The 26,872-nt window shown below is 33.3% G+C and overlaps 1 protein-coding gene across 9 annotated transcripts in view; it reads left to right on the plus strand.

Annotated features, from left to right (window-relative positions):
- SENP6 (SUMO specific peptidase 6) overlaps positions 1–26,582 on the plus strand; it is a 124,466-nt gene extending 97,884 nt beyond the window's left edge. For all 9 annotated transcript variants that reach the window (XM_072642636.1, XM_072642637.1, XM_072642639.1 and 6 more), the window contains 12 exons: positions 505–693; positions 1,978–2,204; positions 3,437–3,549; positions 3,644–3,760; positions 6,462–6,584; positions 7,071–7,163; positions 9,751–10,160; positions 20,123–20,229; positions 22,128–22,213; positions 24,316–24,384; positions 24,481–24,631; positions 25,441–26,582. In XM_072642636.1, coding sequence (XP_072498737.1) covers positions 505–693; positions 1,978–2,204; positions 3,437–3,549; positions 3,644–3,760; positions 6,462–6,584; positions 7,071–7,163; positions 9,751–10,160; positions 20,123–20,229; positions 22,128–22,213; positions 24,316–24,384; positions 24,481–24,631; positions 25,441–25,650 — 1,895 coding nt within the window. In that variant the 3' untranslated portion in view covers positions 25,651–26,582. The remainder of the gene's footprint in view (positions 1–504; positions 694–1,977; positions 2,205–3,436; positions 3,550–3,643; positions 3,761–6,461; positions 6,585–7,070; positions 7,164–9,750; positions 10,161–20,122; positions 20,230–22,127; positions 22,214–24,315; positions 24,385–24,480; positions 24,632–25,440) is intronic.
- Positions 26,583–26,872: the final 290 nt, after the last annotated feature.

Consider the following 26,872-nt stretch of genomic DNA (forward strand, 5'->3'; position numbering starts at 1 on the left):
GTGTACTTTAATAAAAGAACTTGTCTCACCCTTCTGTCTGGTTTGAAGCTACGGCCCGTATTCCTTAAATACAAGCCCTAATTTTAATTTGGCATTTTTTTTTTCACTTCACAGTTCATCATTGTGTTACTTTGAGAAATTTGGACTATCTGTAATTGCGGTGTGCTACTATGTTTTCTAAAATCTAACATTTTGCATATGTCTATAAGTGTCTTAATGTATTTCAATGTAATGTCAACAACATTCCAGTGTCTATTTGAAAAACAATTTATTACATCAGCTATGCTTTTTGCACACATTTATAGTTGTAAAGATTTGGAATTTATTATTACTAAAAACGGTATAGTTGTAAAGATTTGGAATTTATTATTACTAAAAACGGTTTAAAAATAATGAATCAGTTTCTTCTATTTTTAGTTTTATTTTACTTTCTTAACAGTAGTAAGAATGCCCTTCAAGAAAATTTAATAAAGAGTTGAATATTTTACTGATTTTTTCCTCCAGAGTTTGAAAGTGGTGATATACAAGAGATTGATTTGAAAACCTCTGAACTTACTAAATGTGAATGGTGCAGTGTCAGAAAGTTGCCTGTAGTATTTCTACAAACGATACCAGCTGCTTGCCATAGCCTGAGAATGCAACTGAAGATGAATCGAGAGAGAGATAATACTTGGTATGATTGTGAAGGAGAAAGTAAGTTAAATTGGCAAGTTGAGAATTGGGGTGGGGCCAAGTAAATCTGTGCATGTATAGAGGGAGGGATTCAATATCAAATCATTTACTTACACTTATTAGTTTAGTGCTTTTTTATTATGACACTTATGGTGTCATAATAGTTGCTCAGTATTTGTTTTGTTGATATTTGTTAAATTCCACTGCTAATTTCAGTTTATCTTGAAATGAGGTGATTAATTCCTTTTCACTTTTCAGCAAAGTTGGTTGATATTGTGTAGCCTGGGGGCATGTGCAGTGCAAAGGGCACATGCTTGGTGTTCAGAACCAAGACTGCAGTGAATTTGTGCACTGTAACATAGGCAAGCGCTGCCAGAAACACCTAGAATTCATTATACATTTGATTTTTAATTACTTTTTGGTCATGTGTTCAGAAACCTTTTATGGTTGCCAAATTTTTCAAGACCTCCACAGTTTAAGAAATGCTTCAAGTCTATTCTGAGTCCATCAGTTCTAATATTAGTCCTTTGGAGTTGTGGTAGATCATTGTATTGCTCAGTTACTAAGTCATTCACAGTTGATTATCATGACAGTTTTGCTGTTACTGTATAGATTGTTCTGGTTTTGCTCACTTCACGGTATCATTTCATGTAAGTCTTCCAGAAACCATCCCTTTCGTCATTTCCTACAACCATCACATTCATATACCATAACTTTTTCTCTACCATTCCTAAATTGATGGGCATCCCCTCAGTTTCCAATTCTTTGTCATTGCAAAAGAGCTGCTATATTTTTGTCCATACAGGTTCTTTCCTTTTTCTTTTCTTTTTTCTACTCCTTGGAGTATAGACCTAGAAGTAGCATGGTTAGTTCAGAGGGTATGGAGAGTTTTATAGCTCTTTTGGCATAGTTACTTGGAACATTTTCAAACCAACTTGTATACATCCTATTAAACTAGTTTATTTTAAAGTATTGGATATGTTGCACATATTTATATTAGTGAATGTACTTGATATGAACTTGTGACCAATTGATAGATGTTTATAGGTTGGTCCAGTTTTCATAATTGCTCCAGAAATAGACTCAAAAGACACAGACCTGCTCCACCCTTTCGAGCTAACAACTGTATGCTACTGCAGTTAGTGAACAGTATCCAATACTTTGTTCTGGGCACAATCTTAGATATTATTCTGGGAAGGTGCATGTCCCTGACAGAGGACCCTACAGCTAATATAGTGTGTTTGTTTCAGAATGAATTGTGGCCCTTTTTTATGTATGCTTACATGTATATTTCTTTCTTTTTAGGTCCTGAAGAACAGTATATTATTTTAATATTTGAAACTGGCCTTGATACACAGGCAAATATAGTATTTGAAAATATCATTACTGAAATTGGTATCAGAAATAATATTCCTGATTTTTTTGTGAAAATCTCCTTTGAAGAGGCCAATGGAAGACTTGTTGCTTTTACAAAAACCTATGAAGAAGTTTCCAAAGCAAGTTCTCTGCAAAAAGAAAGCAAAATTAAAAATGTAAATTTTTAAAAATACCTTTATAATTGTGATGTCCTCCAAGGAATACTTAAAATTTAAAAATCATAAATATAATTGAATTTATCACAAAGCTTTTTGTTGTGTTAAATAGTCTAGGTATCAGATTGTTCTTGTGCAGTTAAGGTGTGGCAGTAGTCACACCAGAGGCTTTTACTTGTTCGCAGCCTACTATTCCTATATGTACATCTCTTCTCTTTATTTTTTCACTCCCTGCTTTCTTTCATTGCTCCCTTCCTCTCATTTTCCCTTTCCTCATGCTTCACTTTGCAGAGAGTATTGGTCCCTTTGTTTATTATCTGCAGGATGGGATATTTGAGATGATAACTAATGTTGTATTTTTATTGGCAGTATGTTTATCTGCTTCTGGAAGCTTAGTACTCATTGCTGTGGCTTTGGGCCTATATTTGTAGTTACTAATAACCAAAAAAGCTAAATAATCATAAAAATATGTTAAGTATATAACTATAAATATAACACTAAATATCTAAATGTTTCAATAGTTAGAAAAGCTAAATTTAACTAACATTTGTTCCATACGTTACCTGGCTGTCATAATAGTGAACATTTATACAGTACTCAGGCACTGTGCTAAGCACTTCACAGTTATTATCTTACTTGATCTCACAGCAATCCTGATTCTGGTAGAAGAAGAATACATGAGAACCTAAAATATCTGCTACGGCCTCCCTGGCGTAGAGTAATGTGGTATCTTCACAGTAGTAAACTATAGTAGAAAATCATTTTTATTCCCCTCCACAACAGAAAGTTCACAAGGTGTCTGGTAATGCTTTTTCTGGATCTCTGATTTTTCCTGATTTTATATCCCAGTGTCACACTTCTTAGTGTAAATGATCTGTTTCCCCTTTCCTCTCATCAGTAAACTGTCAGCTCCCTGAAAACAAGGACAGTTTTATTTTTCATCCCTGTAAGTCTAGTCACAAACACAATGCCTTTTCATGCAATGATTGCTTCGTGAATGTTGGTTAAATTGAAACTGATCAAAAATAAAAATTAAGCCACACATTTCATTTGTTACTTTTGAAAGTCTAACACAAGGAAGTACTTTCTTGATTCATTTGCAGCTTCCATCATTTGACTTTAAAAACAAAATATGGATAATTCTTCCTCATGTGCTTGTATTCTTGTTAATGAAAGTGAAAAAGTGGTGTCTTCTTGACTTTGGGAACTAATATTTTAATTTTCTCTACAAGGTTTCATTTGAACCCAAAATACAATTAAGAAACATACCACCACAGTTCCAGTTTTTTGATGACGATGAGGAAATTGGAGAACCACATACTGTCTTCATTGGTCCTATAGAAAAGTGAGAAAATTTTTGTACTTTTAAATGACGTTATTTTGTCTTAAATGTGCGTGTGTGTGCTTATGTATACGTATTTGTTTTTCTTTTGTTTCAGATTGATAGTATATCCACCACCCCCAGCTAAGGGGGGCATCTGTGTTACTAATGAGGATCTACACTGTCTAAATGAAGGGGAATTTTTAAATGATGTTATTATAGATTTTTACTTAAAGTAAGTTAATTTTTCTGTTTTATTTTTATTATGTTTTTAATAACATGTAACCACTAATTGTTAAAAATTCCTGTTACAATTTTGTCATTAATTTTCTACATACATTAAACTTTTTACTAGAGTGTATTAGAAAGGAATATGTCAGACAGATTGAAAAGAATATTTTCTTCATTTGTTTTCTAACTACAAAATAAATCAGTTCTAACAAGTTGTCTACAAAGCAAACCTCTTAATCAGAGCTATTTTTCTCATCTTCGTAAAACTCTATCCATTCTCTTGGAAACATTCATTTCTGGCATCTGTTTACATAGATAGAATGTAGAAAAGATGTTCAAGAAAGATTAGAGATGAAATTAAATTGCTTTGGATAATAAGAAGAGGACCCACAGAGCTCTCTAGGAATCGACAGCAGAGGTGCTTATGGCTAAAACAGGTTTTAATTGCAAATGGAAACTTGCACAAATGTAATTTGTAATGGGGCTCTACTCTCTCCCTCCCTCCCTCAGACTAGCTGTTCTCCAAGAGCCCTTCCATCTCTAATGCTTCTTGAGTCTTTTAAGTTTAATTTCTTTATTTAGCATTTATTTTTCAAATTTGCAGAACAGCTTCTGCTTCTAAAGTCATACAGTAACATTTAGAGAAAAGGGGAAAAACCATGTTCTTATTGGTGGGAAACACTTTTTTATACTCTGCAAGTGCTTTTCTTTCTTTTGGGCTTTTCTTTTCCTCAGATACATGTGATCTGCTTTACCCAACACCAATTGTAGCATTAATAATACTCTAGGCTTCAGTGCTTATGTTACTTAGGGGCATTCAAAGTGATTGAGTTATTTTATTGCAGAATTATATTATTGCAAATTTAACAAGTGTACTTAATAGATTTCCTCATAAGAACTGAAACATTGATTTTTCTATAATTAGAAGTATCTTATGTTTTTTTTTTAAGCAGATACCAATTTATGTAAACTTCAGATGTTATGCTAGAAATTATAAGCATCAGATTTCAGTGATGTCAAAGCAGTTGAATGAGTATTCAGTAAATATTTGTTCTTTATAAAATTCAGTACATTTGTTTTGTGAATTTAAAAAAAAATTTTTGGTAAAAGAATTTAGGTATTTCCTCCCAAAGAGCATAGAATTTTAGAACTGCAAGGGTTCCATTATCTAGTCCAAATTCTTATTTTACAGATGAAGAAAATAACCCCAGAGAGTTCAGAACATGTTCACAGACAGACATTTATTTTTTCACAACATTCTGCTAAGGAAGGAATAGTGCTTTTGCTGTTTCTGTTACACGGGAAACTGAAACTTAGAAGTTTTATATGCCAGTATTGCTGTCAAGAATATGGCTCAGGCTCTTTCTTTATTCTTTTTTTTTTAATTGTTTAATTTTTTTTGTTTGTTTTCAGCGTTCAACAATCACTTCCATACATCTTAGATTTTTTTTCCACTCCCTCCCCCTTATTCCCCTCTCCATCCGTACTTCCTCCCTGAGATGGTGTACAATCTTATATAGATTCTACACATACATTCCTATTAAATGCATATTGCATAGAAGAAATAAAATGAATGGGAGAAACCATAAAACAAAACATAATACAAAAGAAAATGGCCTGTTTCTATCTGTGATCCAATTCCATAGTTCTTTCTCTGGATGTGGATTGCTTCAAGAGTCCAATGGAAATTTTTTTAGTCCATGCATTTCAATGAAGTACTACATTTACCAGAAAAATTCCTCTCACACTGAGGTTGTTGCTGTGCACAAAGTTCTCCTGGTTCTGCTCCCTTCACTCAGCATCAGTTCATATAAGTCTTTCCAGGCCTCTCTGAAGTCTTCCTGTTCATCATTTCTTATAGCACAATAGTACTCCATTACATTCCTATACATAATTTATTCAGCCATTCCCCAATTAATGGGCATCCCCCTGATTTCCAGTTTTTGGCCACCACAAAGAGAATTGCTATGAATATTTTTGTACATGTGGAACCCTTCCCCATTTCTATGATCTCTTTGGGATAGAGTCCCAGAAGCGATATTGCTGGGTCAAAGGGTATGCACATTTTTGTAGCCCTTTGGGCGTAGTTCCAAATTGCTCTCCAGAATGGCTGGATCAGCTCACAGCTCCACCAACAATGAATTAGTGTTTCAAATCTCCCACATTTTCTCCAACATTTATCATCTTCCTGTTTCATCATGTTTATTCTTGCTGCAGTGCTCTGAGGGAAGAATAGATGTAATATGTTGTAATTCCTGCTTCTTTTTTGTTTCATCTCATGTATAAACCTTGTAGTCCCACTGAGTGTAGAAAGTGCTGGGTAAATAAGCAGTGAGTATGAGTATGGAATTAAATTCTGATGATAGGGGAAAAAGCTTTAGATCTAATGATAGTAATTTTGTGGTAGAAAAATTGTGAAATTGATAGAAATTTTGTGATAGTTTAGATAAAAACCCATAAAAATACTTAAAACCTTCAAGTCATAGTTTCATTTCCCCAAATTTGAGTTTATCTCAGAGGATGTTACATGTGCGGATCATCACTAAATAATCAAGTAAAATATCAGTGATTTGTTTCCATTCTAGGAAATGAATACATATTTTGAATTAAATTCCTATTTGTTCCCTGCAATTTAGATCTAGTTTTTGTTAAAATAATAAGTTGACACAATAAAACATAATGGAATTACCTTTTTCTGAACCTAGGTATTTGGTACTTGAAAAATTGAATAAAGAGGATGCTGACCGAATTCATATCTTCAGCTCTTTTTTCTATAAACGCCTTAATCAAAGAGAGAGAAGAAATCTTCATGAAACAACAAACCTGTCGTAAGTTGGGCTAAAAAAATTTTTTTAATTCTTGAAATGTTAATAAATGTCACAACATGCTATTCTCATTGGAAAACTGTTTCTGGCAACATCATAAAGATTATTCACTTCTGTTAGATTGTGAAGTAAAAGGGGTGTGTTTTCCTGGAGTCTGATTTTATCAAATCTAAATGCAGTCTATATATTATGCCTGTGTTTTTGTTTGGGGGTTTTTTTGTCGGAGGAAGATGAGTGGGAACGTTTCATTCATGTTAGAGACAGTATGCTGATAGTGTGCCAATGGTGATATGACTTATTTTTTGCTGATTGCTAGTAACAAAGAGATGTAAGGCATATTTGTAATCATGATATCCCTAAAGTATAGGTTTGAAGATTTGACTTGACCTCAGCCTTTCTTCTTTTTTCTGACTCCTAAATGTGGAGCATTAGTTGAAAATGAATATGGTTATCAAACAGTGGGGTCATTTCTTTTATTTCGTCTTGTAGGATACAACAGAAACGACATGGGCGTGTTAAAACATGGACTCGGCATGTAGATATTTTTGAAAAGGATTTTATTTTTGTTCCCCTTAATGAAGCGTGAGTAAAAATTTCCTTTGTATCTACAACATTTGTGGTAGTGTTTTTTAGAATACTTGTTTTCAGGATAAAACCAAATAAACTGTTAATTGATAATATTTACAAAACATAAGAAGATGTATATATTCATATTTTGTAAGCTACTGAAAATTTTCTAGTGAATCTTACATGATATTGCTGGATCATAAAATTTTCACGTACATTACTATAGCATGGTTGTTCAAGTGCTTTTCAGTAATTGGACACCTAGTTTCCAAAAAAGGGATTTTTTTTTTTTTTTTTGCTGTCAATATTCTCTTTCATCTGTAATTTCGTTAGTGTGATTTTCCAGATCATAAGGGAACTGCTGAATATCTTGATTTGAGGAGTTATATAATCAGGCTTCTGCTTTGAGAATTATCATTTTAGCAGCTGTGTGTGTATTAAAGATTGGATAAGGGAGGGTCCTGATATAAGGGAGCCCATTTCGGAGGGTGTTGTAATAATATATTTGAAATGTAATGAGGTGGAGAGAATGGGACAGATGAAAGAAAATTTGGAGAGGTAGATTCAGCAAGGTTGCAAGTAATTGAGGGATGAGATGGTAAGTGAGTGTGAACGTTCAAGGATAACTTTAAGGTTGCAGACCTTGGTTGCTAGAACAGTGATACCTTCACCAGAAATAGGAACTTGAAGAAAGGAATTTTTTAGAGGGAGAGGGAATAATAAGTTCAGTTTTGGACATATTGACAAAGGTGCTTGTAGGATGTCCCAGTGAGTATGTTTAGCAGGAACTCTAGAGCTCAGTAGAGTGATGAGGGCTGTATAATTAAACTTAGGAATCAAATGATGATTTAATCAAGGAGAAGTTACAAGAGCACCAAAAGAATGTAGAAAGAAGAAAGAACCTGATAATGAACTTTCAAAAGGAGACTAGGAAGATTGGTCAGTAAATAGTAGGAAGAAAACCCAGAGAAAAACATCTGCTTAACAGAAAACATGCCAGGCAAAGCAACTTCAGTTGTGATAGAATTCAGTTGCCAAGATCGGGGTTGAAAAGTAAATTGAGAGGAAGATGGGCAAAAGAGTAGAAGCAACAAGTACAGACAACTTTTTTTTAATGGACATATATTTATAAGCAACATGTAGAAGGAATCAGTTAAAAAGAACGTATTGAAAATTACAGAGAAGAGATAGTGTGAGGCAAGTTGCCAGGGGAGTAGCAGGGGGAAAGGTTCAAGCACAAAATTAGAGAAGTTATTGTTAAGGAGGAAAAGGTCTCAAATTTCTCAAATTCTTCCTTCATCACTTACTGGTGTGTAAGCCTTATCAGCTTCAGTTTCCTTATGGATCAGGTGAGGGTGATAATAGCACTTTCCTCACAGAGTTATTGTGAGAATGAATTGAAATAATGTATAGCGCATTTGGTGAAACTTGAAGCGCTGTATAAATGATATCTTCTGTTATTATTATGGTTATTATTATTTTTGTCTAATAAGTGGGTTATTAAGGAGAGTGGAAATCTGAAACAGACTGTGTGGCTCTGGGCAAACTACCCCTGAACCCATAAGAATGATAGTCAGGAGTTAGAATTGATAAATTCTCTTTTCTTCACAGTTAGTGGTAGTACCAGAACCTGAGACCTTTCCTGGTGAAGGGAAGGTCTTGTTGAGACTGATTCCCCTGGGACTCCCTTGTGAAATTAGAAAATACATAAAACTGCTGTGTTCTCGCAAATTGATACATACATAGTCCTAACTCTTAAGGATACATATTTATACATCAGAGTAAATGAATAGAGAAATATTAAAACTGGTTTTCCTGAAATTTTATTGTCTTCTGAAAATTAATTCCTATATCCCATGATTTATGTTTTACTAAAAGGCCTTTAAGGTCGATCAGACACTGAGAGTTAAAATTGCCCCAGCAAAGAAAGAAGACAGGAATGAAGGGCCTACCAAGAGTGAAGGCCCCAAGTCAGATTAGTATGGTGGATTTGACATATCTTGGTCCTTAGTATTATGATTAAGAAATGAATTATTTTAAAGCAAGTCATGGGATAATTCATAGAAAGATGGAAATGAAAGGAAACAGATTTTTAATAAGTTAGGGTCATCTGTGGATCAGACAAATGAGTAATAAATAACCAGACAGCTTAATTAGATCGGGTTTGAAAATGTCCTGGCTCTTCATAGGTGAACATTAACAGTTCAAGTTAATTACCATTGGTCCCAAGAGACTTATGGGTGGACAGGCATTAACACTTCTGTGCTCACAGAGAAATATTACCCAACATTGTGATGTATTTTAAGTAAACAAATAGCCATAGTTCCTATAACTTATATTTGTGGTATTATACTAAAATGAATGTTAATTCTTAAAATACTTAGGCAAATAATGTCCTTTTTAAGAGGACTTGTCCTGTTAGTAAATTGGTGATAATAGCAATGAATATGTGAATCATTTCTTTTTTAAGTATTACACTTTTCTAATTTATTGAGAACAGAAAAAGTATTTTTTGAATTCATTGTTAACTTTAATAGATGTCACTAATAAACAGTAGTTGTGTTTGTTATTGTTTTTGGCGTTCTTGTTCATTTCTTTGCAGTGCACATTGGTTTTTAGCTGTTGTTTGTTTTCCTGGCTTGGAGAAACCCAAATATGAAGCAAATCCTCAGTACCATGAAAACATTGTCAACCAAAAAGGCTCAGCTGCAGAGGATAGTTGTACTTCTTCCTCTTCCTCAAATGAAATGGATAGCTTACAAAACTCTCCTGCCAAGCCTGTAATAAAGAAAATACCAAACAGAAAACATAGCATGGCTTTAATTGACTCAAGCACTGTAAGTGAAGAAGGTGACTTATACTGTCAGAGAAGCCCTTGTGGGAAAAGTGTTCTAAAAAAAATAAATCATATTGAATGTGAAACTAAAGTAGAATCTGCTTGTCAGAAACTTGATAATAGGACTAAAGATGAGAATGGCATGCAGAATGAATTTCGACCTTCACACCATACAGGTATGTATTTTAAATATTTTTAAAAGACTAAGTTTTGGAATAATTTTGATATTTTTATGAAGAGGATTAGGAATTAAGGTGTGTTTTTAAATGTAAATCAAATCATTTTTGTATTAGAATCAAAGCCAGAAAAAATTATTTGTGCAAAAACAAGAAAAGTTTATCTGTATTTAAAAAATCAAAATATTGCTGTTACTTTTCAGTAATTCCTTGAGCCTTTGATGTATCATGACTTACAATAAATAGCTGACATTAAAACTTTAATAAAAGTTATATGTAGCCATTATTTTATTATATTATTATTGTTATAAAATATTTTTAAAATTTCCCTGATGGTTCTTTCTCATCCACCCTATTCCCTTTCATGGTTTGTGCCATAAGATGACTAGCCTGGCTCCTTCGAGCTTTCACATTTTTTAAATGAATTACATGTGGAAATTTTTGGATTTGTTTTCATTTCAAATATAAAATCAGAAACTGTTGAGTTACAGTGGTACTGCTATTTCTTCACTGAAGAAAAATAATGGTGTGATTCAATTTCTTTTTAAGAATATTTTTATTTAAAGTTTTTCAGTAGTGCAGTAGGATAAAACCTACATTGAAGCCAAATGCTTAGTGTTCTGGTTAATTTGTGTTGTAGTCTTGTTTTGTTTTTTTGTTTTTTTGTTTTGTTTTTAAAGATTTTGAATAGTATGTAAGTGCTTTCCAGTTCTTCAGGGTAACTATTCTATCTATTCTTACAGCAGAGTAACATAGATGGAAAAGGTAGAAGATTCCCCGGAATAACACCAAAAACCTCTTTAACTATTTATATAGTGTAGTATAGCTTTTAATTTAAAGTCAAATGTGTCAGATTTAGCAAACATTTTAAGGTTGATTAAAAAGTTTAAAAGTAGGTTGTTTCTTAGGAATTTGAAGCATTATATAAATTATAACTTTTTAACTTTACAACAGGAAAAATAGGGAAGGGAATATTTATCAGAAAAGGTACGAAGAAGAGAAAGAGAATATATTTTGGAGAGAAAACACTATGTAGGCAAGGCACTATATAGGCAAAACATATATAGGCAAGGAGTAAAACCGAATAAAATTGGGGTAGTGAAGGAGTAATAATATCATTCCTTCAGACTTGTCTTGCTCAGAAATTATGATCCAAACTCTTAAGCCTGTATTCATTTCAGTTCCGTAGACATTTGTTAGGCTTTTACGTGGTACTAAACACTGTGCTAGTAGTACAAAGGCAGAAGAAACAAATCCTTTCCTCAAAGAGCTGGTGTTCTAGAATGGGCACGGATAAGCATATATAAGATAATTTAAGAAAAGCAAGCACTAACAAGTTGAGGGGAGGTGTGCCCATCCAAGAAGGCACCTGCTTAATCCTTTAAGGAAGCTGATGATTTAACCTTAACTGAGACACTGGTGACAAAGAAAAAGACAGCCTATGCAAAGAGATAGAAATAGAAGCTAGGCTAGAATGTTGAGTTCAGGAAACAGTTAAGATTATGATATGGCTGGAATATAAAGTATGTGAGAGAGAATAGTATGAAATAAGCTTATTTGTGGGGGACCTGAAAAGATGTTTATCTTTAAAGCAAAAAGGACCTTTTTTGTGTTGTGAAGAGGCATGGATAATCCGTTTGGCAGATGAATTAATGTTCTTGAGCCCCCTCACACTTCTTTGTCTCTTCCTGGGCACACTCTTGGGATAAAAAGCAAGGGTCTTTTTTTTTTATACTTGAATATTTAAAATATTTGGGTGATGAAATTGATTTAAAGTCTCAGATTTTGATGACATAAAGTCTCTTATCTAATTGTCATTGATTTGAGTAACTTCACTGCTTTTCCACATTATGAGAATCATTACCCTATTACGACTTCTTGATTTGTTTTATTTAGCTAAAAACATAGTATAGCATGCAGTTTGTTTCTTATTCAAATTGCTAGCCTTTTAAAAATTTGACTTTGACAGGAACAATCCATGTGTCACCACTGAATAACAGCACTCAAAATGGATTCTGTAAATATCCAGTTGTGTCTTACCTAGTCAGGGGAAGTAGTGGCAGGCATTAGGCTGCTTGTAATATAGGCAAAGTAACGTGCAATTTTATGTTTCACATGAGTGTCTTAATATGTATAATCTTGTTAAGTTTTTCAACCATTCCTAGTAAGAGCTCTTTGTAATGGTTTATAGGAAAGGCTTGTAGCTGGTTTTCAGATTGTATTCTCTAGAAAAGGAGTTTAAAATTTATTTCTTGGAATTTGAAGAAAATATTAATGGCATATTTAATTTGTGTACGCCTTTCTTGTCAGCACCTAAAAGAATAGTAGAGCATTTGGTTTTGTTGTTCCTTTGTCTTAGTTTTTACTCATACCACTAGCACCACCACGCATTGCTCATTTGAAAACAAATGGTGCACATAAATAGAAAACATTCCCCAAAAGGTCAGTTTTTGCACATTGCTAAGCCCTTCTCACTACAGACATATATAGTATCATTTGTATGAGAAAAATTAATTTTGAGTTTCAAAACAGATTTTGAAACAGTCTCTTTGTATATTAGGTACTTCTACTCATTTTTATGCCTCCTCCCTCACTCATCAATTCATGATTCACCGGCCTAGGTCTTTTCCTCAACTGACTTGACTGGTTACATGTGTCCCCAGCTGGGTGCTGTAACTTTCTCTCAGGCTCGCACAGCACACTGGGTTTACTGACCTGATTATCTGTCCACTCCTTCTTTTCTCATTTCTTTGACTGGGCACTGGAAGTTGAAAGATTATTCCCCAGCACAGCAGCTCAGAAGTTTGCAGTACTGGTGTCTGTCTTGTAACTCTGGCAGGCTTTTGCTTGTGAAAGGTTGTGGCCAATTTAGCTATTGAGACCTGAGCAAACTTCAGGGTCTCCAGGGCACTAGAAAGAGGGAAGGAACAAGGTGGGGGGTGGAAAACAGGGACTCGATATAGAAGTAGGTTTTGTTGTAAGGTTTATTGTGTCCTTGAGTCTTCTAATGCCACTTCAAATGCTTTGGGGGGAGGGGAGGTATTATATGTGAGTTTAGAATCAATTATTTTCCTGGTTCCTTGTTAGGGATTTGTGCTTTTTGTTTATTTTATGTTTTAACATTCCTTTGGATTCTGGTTGTCCTAGAGCATGAGACAGCTGAAGTTGTTTTACCTTTGATGCATAATTTCTGCTTTGAAGAGGTTTGAGAAGTCATGGGGATTTTTGACATGACCCGGAAGTCCCTTACTCTTTAAAATACTAATTGAGAAAAATTAGTGTCAGAGGTGTGTTGTAGAAGTTGCTGTGTGCCCCAAATCCTGGTAACGGTTCTTAGCCATGTCCTCCCCATGAACCGTCTAGAAGAGATGGCTGCCCCTAAGAACTCACACATCCCTGCATCAGGATATTGCTCTTGAAGGCATTACACTCTCTTCGAAAGAGTGGCCTACCAACATTCTAACTTCCTTCAGACCAGTCTTTTTTCCCCCGCCCTATCCACAGCCTCCTAAAAGGACCCTGTCAATAATCCTTGACAGACATTGCCTCCCCCTTGGGAAAAACCTTTAGCCAGACCCTCTGGCCCCCATGTCGGAGTGAAGCAAAGCCTTTATGTCCCTAGCCTTTAATTTTTCCTGAACGCGGATTAACCTTATTTAAATTCCCTTTCACATTTAAAGTTCTGAATTCTATAAAAATTCGAGGGTTTTTTTTTTTGTCATGGAAACTGTTAAAATTAACCATTATACCTTAAAGTTTGAAAGGGTTTTTTTCCTTCTTTTCTTACTGGCAGTAACTTAGATTTATCCATTGAATGCTTTAGTGTCTGTATTCAGAACTTTTCTGGATTGTTTTGTTGTATTTTTTTTTCTTTATGGTATTTATGGTTTTCTGATTTGTCTTATTTTTCTAGGATAGGATACCTATATCCTTCTGTAAGTTATCTCTGTGCATCTTGACTTCAAGACCAGTCACTTTAGTTTGTATATAAATCATATGTTCTTTTAACATTGTTGCCTTTTACTTATCTTCTGAATTTTCTTCCATTTCAGTATTTTCAGATACCTTATTTTACCCCTCAGGGATTCTAATCTGATTATTTTTGTTGCTGCTATTCGTTATTAAAAATAAATTTTTTTCTGCATTGAGAGCTCAAAATTTTCTGACCTATATTTGTCACATTTCTTCTTTGATTTTTCTTTCTGTGGTTTCTTATTCTGTGCTCTGAGCTATCCCCAGAATTTTCTTTCATCAAGCATTTTGTTTCACTTCATATTATGTTTACCAAGAGAGTGTTGTATTCTCCTGCGATTTTACTCATTCTTCGATTTTAGTATTTTCTTTGTTGATTTGCCTGCTCATACGTTAGGATTTTATTGAGACCTTTTCCTTTCATTTTTGGTATTCAGCTTTTTCTTTTGTTACTTGACTTCTCTGTACCACTTTCATGACTTCAGTTTTATCAGATGTAGAAATGATGAGTAGATTTAGGTAATCTTAAGATCCCTATCCATTCTAAATCTTATGGTCTGTATGATATGCCCAAGAGAAGCTTTTGTGGGATACACAGTTAAAACATATTTAAGACCTAAATGTCATCATTACTGAACCTTATTCAGAAACTTGCTATCTCAGGCAAGTGGCTAACAATGCTAGAATTTCAGTATGACTTCATTTTTTAATGAGTACTGTGACTATTGAAAAAGAGTAAAAAATGGCCTATGCTTTCTAAGATTCAAAAAAAAATATTTCCTAACATTTTTTTTTTTCACTTATTTTAAGTAAAGAATTGTACTTTGCTCAAGCCCCTTCACTATTTTACTTCACTATTTCTTCTCTAGCGATAAGCTCTGTGAAGATTAGGACTACCTTTTAAACCTTTTTTTCATTCATGCCCCAGTGTCTTACATCTAGGGAGGTACTCCTAATAATTTGTTTATTCATTCTAAATTGCGATATGACTGCTCAACCTCATTTACCTGCTACCTATAAAAGATGACTAATAACAACAGCATGAATCTGGTTATATCACTCCAGCACAGAAATACTGTGGCTTCCTTTTTTCTACCAGGTAAAATTCAGATCCTTTTGTGACACTTCCCCAGGCCATATATAATCTGAGATACTTTACCACTCTATCTATCTTTTAAAACACACGTCCTGAGCTTTTTCCCCTCCATAGCTATCTCCCTCTGTTCCCAAGATATCCTTTCTGCTGAATTCCTATCCATCTTTTAAAGCTCTTTAGTGAAATCATCCCTGAATCTCCATTGACAATATCCAATCCTCTTGAGCTTCATATAGCACAAGAAGCTCCATTGTTCATCTCTCTGACTTATTTGCCGTGGAACATTGTATTTCTGTGTGAATTGCTTACATAAACCAACTGTCTCTATAGTTTTTTCTCATTTCGTGCTTTGCTAATGTATGCTGAATAAATTTGAACCAAATATTGCCAATTAATTGGCCTTTTAAAGTATGGTCATTATGTACTGTCTGGTGATAGTATATATTTAGAGTTTTTAATCTTGATTTTTTAAAAGTTATGATGTAAATAGCATTAAAGTCATATGATTAATACTAATTTAACAATACTCCATATAAAATTAAAGAAATTTAGATTTATTACTACTAGTCAGTCAACACGCTTTTATTAAGCATTTAGAGTATGCTTAGCACTATGCTAACCTCTGGAACACAACGACTAACTGAAATAAAGACAGTCCCTGCCTTCAAGGAGATTACGTTTTAAAGGGGTATGACAACATGGAAAAGGAAGCTTGAGGCTGAAGAAAATGAAGGTGCCCAGGATGGAAGCATGGTAGAGAAAGTCAGGGATGCAGCCTGAATAGGTGTAAAGGGGGAGGGAATAAGCACTTATTAAGTGTCTCTTGTGTGCCAGCACTGTGGTAAGCACTCTACAAATATCATCTTATTTGATCCTCATCAATCTATCCACTCATAATGAATAGACTTAGAAGCAAAATGAGTTATAGAACACATATCATTTATATATGAATCAGTGCTTTTAAATTTCCTATGGATACTGAAAAATATATTCTCTATTACAGCTAAACATGACCTTTACACAAACCTGAAAAGAAAACACATAGATTTAGAAAAGATACAAATGTCAAGGTGATTCTTTACATTCCAAAGGAGTTTGCCATAGAACTCCTTGAAATAGTAATGTTATATATTTAAAGTAGAATTCTTCACAAAAATAGTTAATGTGAAAACTCTTCAGGACCTAATATTATTGTGCAAAGTGAGGCGTACCTCTAATAAGACAATCTTTACCCTAATCTTTTTACATTCTTTCTTTGTTTAGCAAACCGTTTCTCCACAATTAGAATCAAGGCCAGCTTAGCCTTGACTTAAATTAAGAGTTCACAATATTTTTAATAAAGTGCATTAAAATCATCCTTTTTTAAAAAAAAATATTTTGGCTTTATAGAAAATTATCAATTAATAATACAGATTTCTGGCCTTGTAATTATCTTTTTTCTCCTCTTAACTTTTTCTTTAACAATTCTTTTTCCATATGAACTTATCAACAAGCACCAGCAATCATGAACATTTCAATATAAAAAGAACATGAAAGTCATCATCTGTTATCTACATTTTTGAAGTTGTATATATTAAAGTTAACCTGCTAGTAATAAAACTGCCTTGCTTGTCTATATCTTTCTAAACTTCTTTTTACTCTCATGTATATTTTGGAAATGTTTCATTACTGCTCTTTACTGGCACTATTATCACTATCCGTCTGTCCTCCTCCTTTCAAGTAAAAGCACATAAATATAAACAAGCAAAACAAATCAATAGATTAATTTAACAGCATCTGAGAATGTTTATCTCATTCTACACCCATAGCCCATCATATTTCTACTAAGAGATGGGAAAACATGCCTCCTCATCCATCATCTCAAGTCATAATTGGTAGGAGTTCTTAAATCTTTCATAGTTGTTTTCTTTGACATTATTGTAGTCATTTTATAAATTGTTCTCCCGATTCTACTTGTTTATAATTGGATCCGTTTATATAAATCTTTTTTTCTGGATCCTTCATAATTATCATGTTTTATGAAGCAATAACATCCTATTATATTCCTTTTCCATAATTTGTCTAGATATCTTCCATTGGATGGATACCCACTTTGCTTCCAGGTCTTTCTTACCAAAAAAGACCAAATCCATATATATATATAAAATTTTGGGCCATGTAGGTTCTTTCTCTCTGCCTTTGATATCTTCAGAGTACATACCCAACAAAGATATCATTGTGTCAGAGAATATGCCCATTTTAGTGTCTTTGAGAGAATAGTTTCACGCTGATCCTAGAGGAGAATATGAGAGTATTTCTTGCTCCTTTCCATTGTCAATTTCAGCTCTTTCCTACTTTTGCACAGCAAACTCAATGTATTCAAAGCTGTACTCAGTATCTTTCTAACCAAATCCTTCCCTCTTCTAAACTTCCTTATTTCTGTCAAAGGCACTACTATGCTTCCAGTCTACCAGAATAATAACCATGACATTATCTTTTAACTCATCACTCTCCGTCACCCCTACATATAGAATCAAATGCCAGATCTTGCCTTTTCTGCCTACACAACATCTTCTATCTGACCCCTTCTCTCTACCACCTTAGTTTAGGCCTTCATTACCTCTCACCTGTGTTATTTCAAAAGACTCCTAAATTTATCTCTTTCAAATCTCCCCGCTCCAATCCATCTTATACACTTTCCTTAAAAATAGATAAGACCTCTGGAAGTGGTTACTCATGCTTGTAATCTCTGCTGGTGGGGAGGCTGAAGCTGGTGGATCGTGTGAGTTCAGTTTCTGAACTGCAGTATGCTAAGTTCTACTATCAACCACCAGTATGGTGAGTCCTCAAGAGTGGGAGCCACCAAGCTGCCCAAGAAGGTACAAATTCCCTAGGTTGCAAGCTTAATAGGTCAAAGCTCCCTCAAGTTAATGCGTAAAAAGTGCTATCTATTATTGTTACTGTGTCTGTCAACAGGTGAGATCAGGCCTTTGAATGGCCACTACACCTTCTAACCTGAGTAAGATCCATTCTTTCCTCCTCCTCCTCCTCCTTCTCGTCCCCCCTCTCTCCCCTTTTCCTCACACACACACACACACACACACACACACACTCACTCACAGCCACCCTCTCTCACACATGACACTGTGTGACTCCCCTGCTCAATCATCTTCTGTGGCTTCCTATTGCCTCCAGGATAAAACAACAAAAAACTCCTTTGTTTCCATTTTAAAGCCCCACACAATTGGACAACAATCTATCTTTCCAGCCTAATCAAACATTGTTTTCTCTCTCATATTTTGATCCAGCAAACTGGCTTTCTGTTTTTCACACACAGTACTCTTTGTCTCCCAGCTCCTTTTCTATATTCCTGAAATGTACTCCTCTTTTCCTCTGTCTCACAGAGTCCTCCTGCTGCCTCTTTAAGGTCTAAGTCAAGTACCTTTTTTTTTTTTTTTTTTTTTTTTGTATGAAGCATTTTCTGATCTCCTAACTGCTAATACCCACCCTCCCGTTGTACTTTGTATTTAACTGCTTTGTAGGTATATTTTATTTGCTTTGTATTATATGTATATATGTGTGTTTCCATATATTCTTGTTTTCTATCTCATTAGTCCTTGTAGGTAGAGTTTATTTCATTATCTGTTGTTCCCAGAACCTAGCATGGTCCCTGAAAGATAGTAGACTCTTAAATACTGATTGATTGATTGATTGATTGATTGATTGATTGATTGATTGTTTTCCCTAGTGTTTGGACCAGTTCAGACCTCCACCAAGAATATTTAAAATAACTGTACTTCAACAACTGCTATTTTCCTTTTTTTACCATTTTTGCTAGTCTGATGGCTCTGAAGTAGAGTGTCAGGGTGGTTTAAATTTCTCTACCATGTTGAAATTTTTTTTCAAATGATTGTTGATAAGCATGAATTTCCTATTTTGAAAACTGCCTCTTCATACTTTCTGTCCTTTTATCTTTTGGGGAGTAGCTCTTATTCATAAATTTTATATCAAATCGTTTGATATCTTGGAAATCAACCATTATTAGACAAATTTGCTACAGTTTTTTTTTCTCATCTAGTTCTTTCAGTTTTAATTGCTTTGATTTTGCTTGTTCTAAAGCTTTTCAACTTTACATAATTAAAATGGACCTTTTTTAATGAACATCTCTAGTGCTGTGGGGAAGAAAGGAGCATGGCATAGTTTTTTGAAGCATACCCTACCTTTCTCTAAGAAAGATCTTTTATGTTTAGGTTGTATAGCAGTTTGAGATGATACTGTCTGCTATTCTACTTTCCATTGGGCTTATTAGACATTCTGCTACTTTGTTTACTTGCTTCTGGTTCTCATATGACTGATCTGTTTTATGAATAAACTTTTTTTATTGTCAATAACAACTAATTTTGAAAATTGCTTTGAAATATAATTAGAGTCCTACTAGTGCTAGACCTTTATTTCCTCTGTCCTGATGAACTTGTTATTACTTTATTCCATTCTATTAAATAACCCTTTGGTAGTTTGGTAATGGTACTAAATCTGTAAGCTAATCTGTAAATCTGTAACTGCCTTTTTTTTTTTCTGTTAACATAAACCAACCACAAACAAATTTTATCACTAATTATTAAAACATTTATTTATATAAAGATATTTTATAATTGTATTAATATTCTTTTTAGAGTATTGGTATTTCCCAATTTTGTATATTTTATATTATCTTATATTTATGTTAATAACAAATTGATTTCATTAGATCCTATTTATATGTGGTTCTACTATGCAAAAGATGACAACTATTCATAAGTTTAGAGAAGATAGTTTAGATAATAGGCACCTATTAATAATGACATTTAGCCCATAGGATTCTTGAAATATATGTGCAACTTTTTTCATGTAATGTTTATTTTCCTTACTGATACAGATGGTTTGAACAGAATCAGATTAAATTATAGTGAGGAGCCAGCTGATATTGGTAATAAATTGCTTGAAGATGAACTTATTGACTTCTCAGAAGATCAAGATAACCAGGTGAAAAATAATACTTAAGTGAAAAAGAAGAAACAGTAGTATCCTAGCCTCAATTCAAAGACATTTTTGTAAAGAAAAGAACTCTACAACTGAACAACTAAGCAGTTTCCATAAGTTCTGAAAAGTTATAGAATTATTCTGATTTTGGTAATATCAAAACAAAACTACTTCATTTCCTCACCTTTTTTTCCTATTCCAAAATTTATTCTTAATTTAATGGACTGTTATATTGAAAGCCTTTAGGATAAGTCTCTTCAGGCTCTATGAACTAGTCTCCTTCTCATCAGTGTTTAATATCTAATTGAAGTTGCATATGCTAATTAGATTATTTTCCCCCGAAAGAGTATTTATAATTCACATTTAGGCTTGTCTGCCATCAGAATTTATTGAATTTATAATCTTTTCACTTCTGAGTTTTCCAGTGATCTTTTGATTTGGTTTATTTAACATGAGTGTCATGTTCTATATATTTTTTTCATATATTTGCCAAAATTTTCTCTAATTTGTTTGCATGTATCTCTTCCTACAATTAGATACAGGCCCTAAAGCTTTGAAATTCACATGGTCAGGGGGAGATGCAGACACTTTTTCTTAGAAGCCTCAGCTAAAGGTTAATTATGCCTGGGCACATGCTTTGTTGTGTGTGTGAATCATTTATGTAAGGGTAATGTGTTATATTTTTGATATACCAGCTAATAGATGCTAATAATAATTGATGTTTCCATTAGGATGTCTTTGGATTGTTTTTCAGTACTGATGATGGCCTTCCTTTGAGGGCCATCTACTTTTTCTGCATCCTTTTGTGGACCAAGCATGTAATTGAGTTCTAGATTTGAATTTATTTATCCCTTAAAAAGTAATCAATCTAATAATTGTATTTCTGACTTTTGCCTAATGACATTGCTCTTTGGTCAAAACACCACATGAACTAGTGGAAATAAATAACAGGGGAGGGAGGGAGAGGGAGTCTCTTCTTTTGTGTGTGTGTGAGCTGCATTTTTATGCCAGTCAAAAACGTTCTCAAAACATTAAAATTATTTTGGGGGCAAAGGGTCTTGCAGCAAGAATGATCAAGAGCTTGTAAGCCATAAACACTACTATAAACAGTATGATTCAGTAGAAGAAACATTAGATGTGGAATAAGAATAGCTGGATTTAAAAATCTACCTTTGACATTATTTCTGTGATCTTGGGCATGTTATTTAACATCCCTAGGCCTAATTTTCTTCATCTGTAACATAAGAATTAGATTAGATGACCTCTGAGATCCTTTCCAACTTTAGATCTATGATTCTTTTACGTACTTTTTAAAAAGCTGACATCTTACAAGTATCATTGGCATGTCTTTGTAAGAAAAATAAATAGCTCTTCAGAGATTAAGCATTAGTAAGTATAAGTATATCCTAGAGAAGTCCAATATTGCTTTTTTTATGTGTCTTTAACATGGATTATATCCTATTTTGTAACAATTTCATTTAAACCACTGGTGTAAATTTTTTTTGCCACTTAGAAATTCAAATCTGGGCAATTGTAGGCAAACATACATGTAGATTAAAATCTAATAAAACTATTACACGTTTTAGTAATCCCTTCTTAGGGCCTTATTCTTGGTTCAGTAAAAGAGCTTCTTCTAACCTCTGGGTTATAGTATTGTTTTTTATATGTCAGTGTTTATTGCCATTTGTGGTATTGGATTAGATGAAGTTAATTATACAACATTAGTCAAATATTACTCATAATAATCATGAAGTTATCCTGTAGTTCATCAGTTATATAAATATATATAATATGCTTTTTTGAATTATTTTCTACAAGAATGATTATACATTTATTTTGACTAAACATTTCTAGGTGGTTGTACATTTTACAAATAAAAATAATATGGTTCCTTTTTATAGGAAGATAGCAGTGATGATGGGGGTCTTGATGATACCTGCAGTTCTGAATTAGGTCAATGGCATCTGAAGCCTACTATCTGTAAACAGTAAGTATTAAAAAGTAAAAAGTAAGTAAGTATTAAATTATATTTCTTGAGTACAAAGTGAGACTATCTAAAAGCAAAATGTCAAGCTTTATAGGATGGAAAATAGAAATTGATGGCTCATGTCAATAACCACTTGTAGTATAGAAATAATGTGGGGTGAAAAATCTTAAAGCTGATAAGATTCCAAACCACACCAGTATAGACGTGTTCCAGAGCCACTGACATCACCCTGTAGATGTGGTATCCTCCCTTTTGGAACATTTAGTTTGGGATTCAAATTCTGGCATGTGAATTTTTTTCTTTCCTGAGTTTATTAAACTGGGTTTCAAGTTAATTCATTAAAGGTAGTCAAATCATTTATCACCATTTCATTTATAATTGAGTCATCCAAAACATTACTTTGAAATTTTTTAAAAGCCTGATTATTAGAAAATACAAGTGAGAACCATTAACTTCTGTGACTATTCTGTTTGGTGAAAACATTCCTAAGGTATTTATCCTTGCCTTATACTGTTTCTCCTCCTCCTCCATCGCCAGATAGCCTGATTTGCACTTGTCTCTGGTCTGAGGGACTCCCAGGAGAAGAGGTTAGGTTTTTAATAAAGGTTTCTTGTCACTGAACAGTTGATTTGGTATTCCTTGGGTATATGAACTTTTCCTTTCCTTCCCAAATGGATTAGGTTGGCTGATAGTTCCCTAACATTCCTAGATAAAACTAGGAGCAGACATAGAACTAGGTACGGAAGACTAGAAAATTCTCCTTTGAACTAGCCATTCTTCAGCATAGCTTATATATGCTGTAGTGCATATTTTCTTTTCCCCCCCTTTCTTTGTAAGTTAATATTTTATTTTTTCCCAGTTATATATAAAAACGATTTTACCATTCTTTTTTCCCCCAAATTTTGAATTCCAAATTCTCTCCCTCCCCCATACAAAAAAGAAGCAAGCAGTTTGACATAGGTTATGCATGTGTAGTCCTGTAAAACATATTACTATGTAAGCCATGCTGTGAAAGAAAAAAGACAAAAATAAATAAAGTTATCTTTGCTCTGCATTCAGGCTCTTAGTGCATATTTTTCTGTGCTTTGGAAAACATCTGTAACAGATTTTAGTTTCAATTAAGAAACTTTTGCACATATCTGAGTGGGTGTCTCATTGCATTTCACATCTGGCCAAGAGGATGCATACTTAGTATTTCAACATATCAGCAATCGATAGAGGACTCTGCATAGGGTAATTTATTTTTGTGTCATGCTACTTTTTGTTTTCAACTCAGAATTAATCCATAAGCCAAATATACACAGTAATGTTACAATGAAATGAGTGCTGCTCTAGAATCAGAAGTCCCAAGTTGAATTTCCTTTTTTGCTCCCTGTTATTTGTGTGACTTTGGGCAAGTCCCTTCACTTCTTTTAGACATCAGTTAATTCATGTGAAAAAGAAGAGTGTTGACTGAATTCTGAGGGACCCTTCCAGCTCTAGATATTTGTTCTTTTGAAATAGAAATTAATATGGTTTTGGTAAGTTAAATTTTTTTAGAGGTATTTTCAATCATGTGGTCATCTTTAGGGCTATAGGTGGGATTATTTATTCCAGACCTGTGATTCGGTTGCTATGAGGATTTTCCTGGAAACTTCCACCAATGTAGAAACAGCAAGTTTTTGTAATTTTTGATGTTAAAAAACTGCCTGTGGGCACTGGGAGGTTGAATTAAACCTAGGAAAACTTCTGGAATATTGCAAAATATCTTTGATGTAGACTCCAATTATATACCTTTTGAAGTTTTATTTTATAAGTATACCATATAATATTAATATACTCAATTTCCTTTGAAACCAATATCACTGCTACTTTTAATATATTGACAAATAATTAAGTACTATTAGTAAACTATGAGATTATTTTCTCCTTAGTGTCTTTATCCTATAGAAATACAAACATTATAGGCTATAGAAATTAAATAGTAATGTTTTAGCTTTAAACTGTTTTCATTTTTCAGTGTATAATTTTTCATTTCTTTGCAAAAGCTATGTTACTTAATGACTGTATTTTTTTTCCTCCTTTGTCTTCTTCCTACACCCTTATACACGCTGAAAACAAAGACCCTGTATCCTGCTTATGGATTCACTCAGAGGTCCTTCTCGATCAAATGTTGTAAAAACACTGAGAGAGTAAGTTTATCTAAGTCTCATTTTTTGCACTTTACGTAATATTAGATTTTTCAGAACAAGTACAAAAACAGCCTTATTATATATGTATTATCACAGGTATCTGGAAGTAGAATGGGAAGTAAGAAAAGGAAGTAAAAGAAGTTTTTCCAAAGATCTCATGAAAGGCTCTAATCCAAAAGTACCCCAGCAAAATAACTTCAGTGATTGTGGAGTATATGTATTGCAATATGTGGAAAGCTTTTTTGAGGTGAGTTTCAGTTCATTCATTTAACAGGTGTAGTTAAATATTTTTCACAGTATCAGACAAAATTAAGGCAACCGACATTTTATTTATGCTTTTTAAAAATCTGACATTAGGAGATAAAATTGAGAACCAGAAGACTGCATAATAGATTTCACTTAATGATAACTTGACTGAACTTTTTTCTTTTTCATTTTTCTTTATAAATTTCATTTATTTTTGTTGATATTTTCTGTTTCTTAAACCATAGTATCCCATGTATCCCTTCTCTTACCCCTCCCAGAGAGCCATCTTCATGTGATAAATAGAATTTTTTTAGAGGAAAAAAAGTCAGCAAAACTTATCAATACATTGAAAAAATCGAACCTCCTACCTACACACAGGAGGAGTAGGTTAGGTTCTCATTTCTTTTCATTTGAGTCCCCCTTGATTTTTATAATTTTGCTAGATTTACTTTTGATTTTTTTTTTGTTATTGTTCTGTTTACATAGTTGTAGTTACTGTGTATGTTGTTTTCTTGACTCTTGAGCCAAGTTATCATATAAGAACAGTTCATTGCAACTCAGTGCTGTCTTTTATTTCAGTTGTTGAAGTAAATTCCTAAAAAATCATTACATTCTGTAATTATGAGACACACATAATAATATATATATATACATAATAATAGATACATAATGTATGTACACAGATGTGGAATTTCTTGATACTTTTTAAAGTTTACATAAAAAGCAGTTTCCTCACCACAGTCCTGTGAGATAGAAATTAATATTTTTTGTTATTTTCTAATGGACATTTTTTTTCCTTTTTGTATTAAGAATCCAATTTTGAATTTTGAACTTCCAATGAATTTGACAGACTGGTTTCCTCGCCCAAGAATGAAAACTAAACGAGAAGAAATCCGAAACATAATCCTAAAACTACAGGAAGAGCAGAGCAAAGAAAAGAAGGGGAATAGAGACATTAATTTATCAGAAGCATCTTTACAAGAAAAAGCAGATCAATATATCAACAGCAGCTCAGACTGAACTTTTCTGTTGCATGTTAGCTCTCCTCTCAGAAACGGAATGTTTTTACCTTCAGCTAAATAGACTAAAGAACTGAAGTATTTCACTACTCACAATAGATTGGGAATGTTTTAAAAAAAAAAAAAAGTTTGTACAAATGTGTCATAATTGATTCCCAAAGGAGTATGTATTAAGTAAAATTCTGTAAATATGTTAATGAAGCCAATTTTTCCAGCATTTGTAATTAATTTTTTCACTTGTTAGGAAGCTTTTGTTATGTATTTTCTGTTAATAGTACTTAATAGCAACTTCTAAACATAAGACAAATAAAGAGAAAATACTTATAGGATAAAGTGGTTAACTTGCTATTCTTTAGTAAATTGATATTAAGTTCCCCAGTAAGAGTAATGTACATAATTCAAGGGACTATTCAGGTATTTTGTGATCCTATTTTGACATTTTACATTTAGTTTTAAAATATTATGAGGACAATTTTAAAATAGTATTAGACTATGTCTAAATTCAACTTAGACCCAGTAAAAATTATGGCTATCCACAAATACAAGGCACAAATTCAAGCAGTGTAGCAGTAAACATTAAAGGTTTTTAGTCTTTTGGTTTTCATTTCATGCATTCTGATGTGTAACTGTTTGCAAACAATTTTTGAATCAAAAGCAGCATTAAGAGCAATTTCAAGTAGTGTCCTGAGTTATACTGCTTTCAGTATATGCTGTGTATGCTGTACTAGCTATATAAATGTATCTTGAAAAGTTTTGAAGGTTTCATTATAGAACTGTTAGGTAAGTATGGTTAGAATTGCAAATTGCCCCCATTACCTTTCTATATTATAGTTCAAAATGTGCTACAATATATGTGCCACAGTTAAGTAATGAACATTTTAAAAATCTGTATGAGCATACATATATAAATACAGGATTACTATTTTTTTGTAATGTCTGCTACAAAATATCTTCAGTGTTCATTGATTTTTCTTGGATTTTAGATAGACTTAAGCTTTTTAATCTATTTTCACAGTATGATTTATTCTTACATGTAAAGGATGTTACAGCCTTAAATCATTGTAAAATGCAGAATTAGCTCCTACCTGACATTGTCCTTTATAATTTTCAAAGGTATTGGTATCGAGATGAGACATTTACAGTTGTCATGTACAGATCTTGCATGGTTCTACCCAGTCATTCATTACATTTCCAATGAAATCTTCATATATCTAAAGAAAATT

The sequence above is a fragment of the Notamacropus eugenii genome, chromosome 2 (genome assembly GCF_028372415.1).
Source record: "Notamacropus eugenii isolate mMacEug1 chromosome 2, mMacEug1.pri_v2, whole genome shotgun sequence".
Lineage (NCBI taxonomy): Eukaryota > Metazoa > Chordata > Mammalia > Diprotodontia > Macropodidae > Notamacropus > Notamacropus eugenii.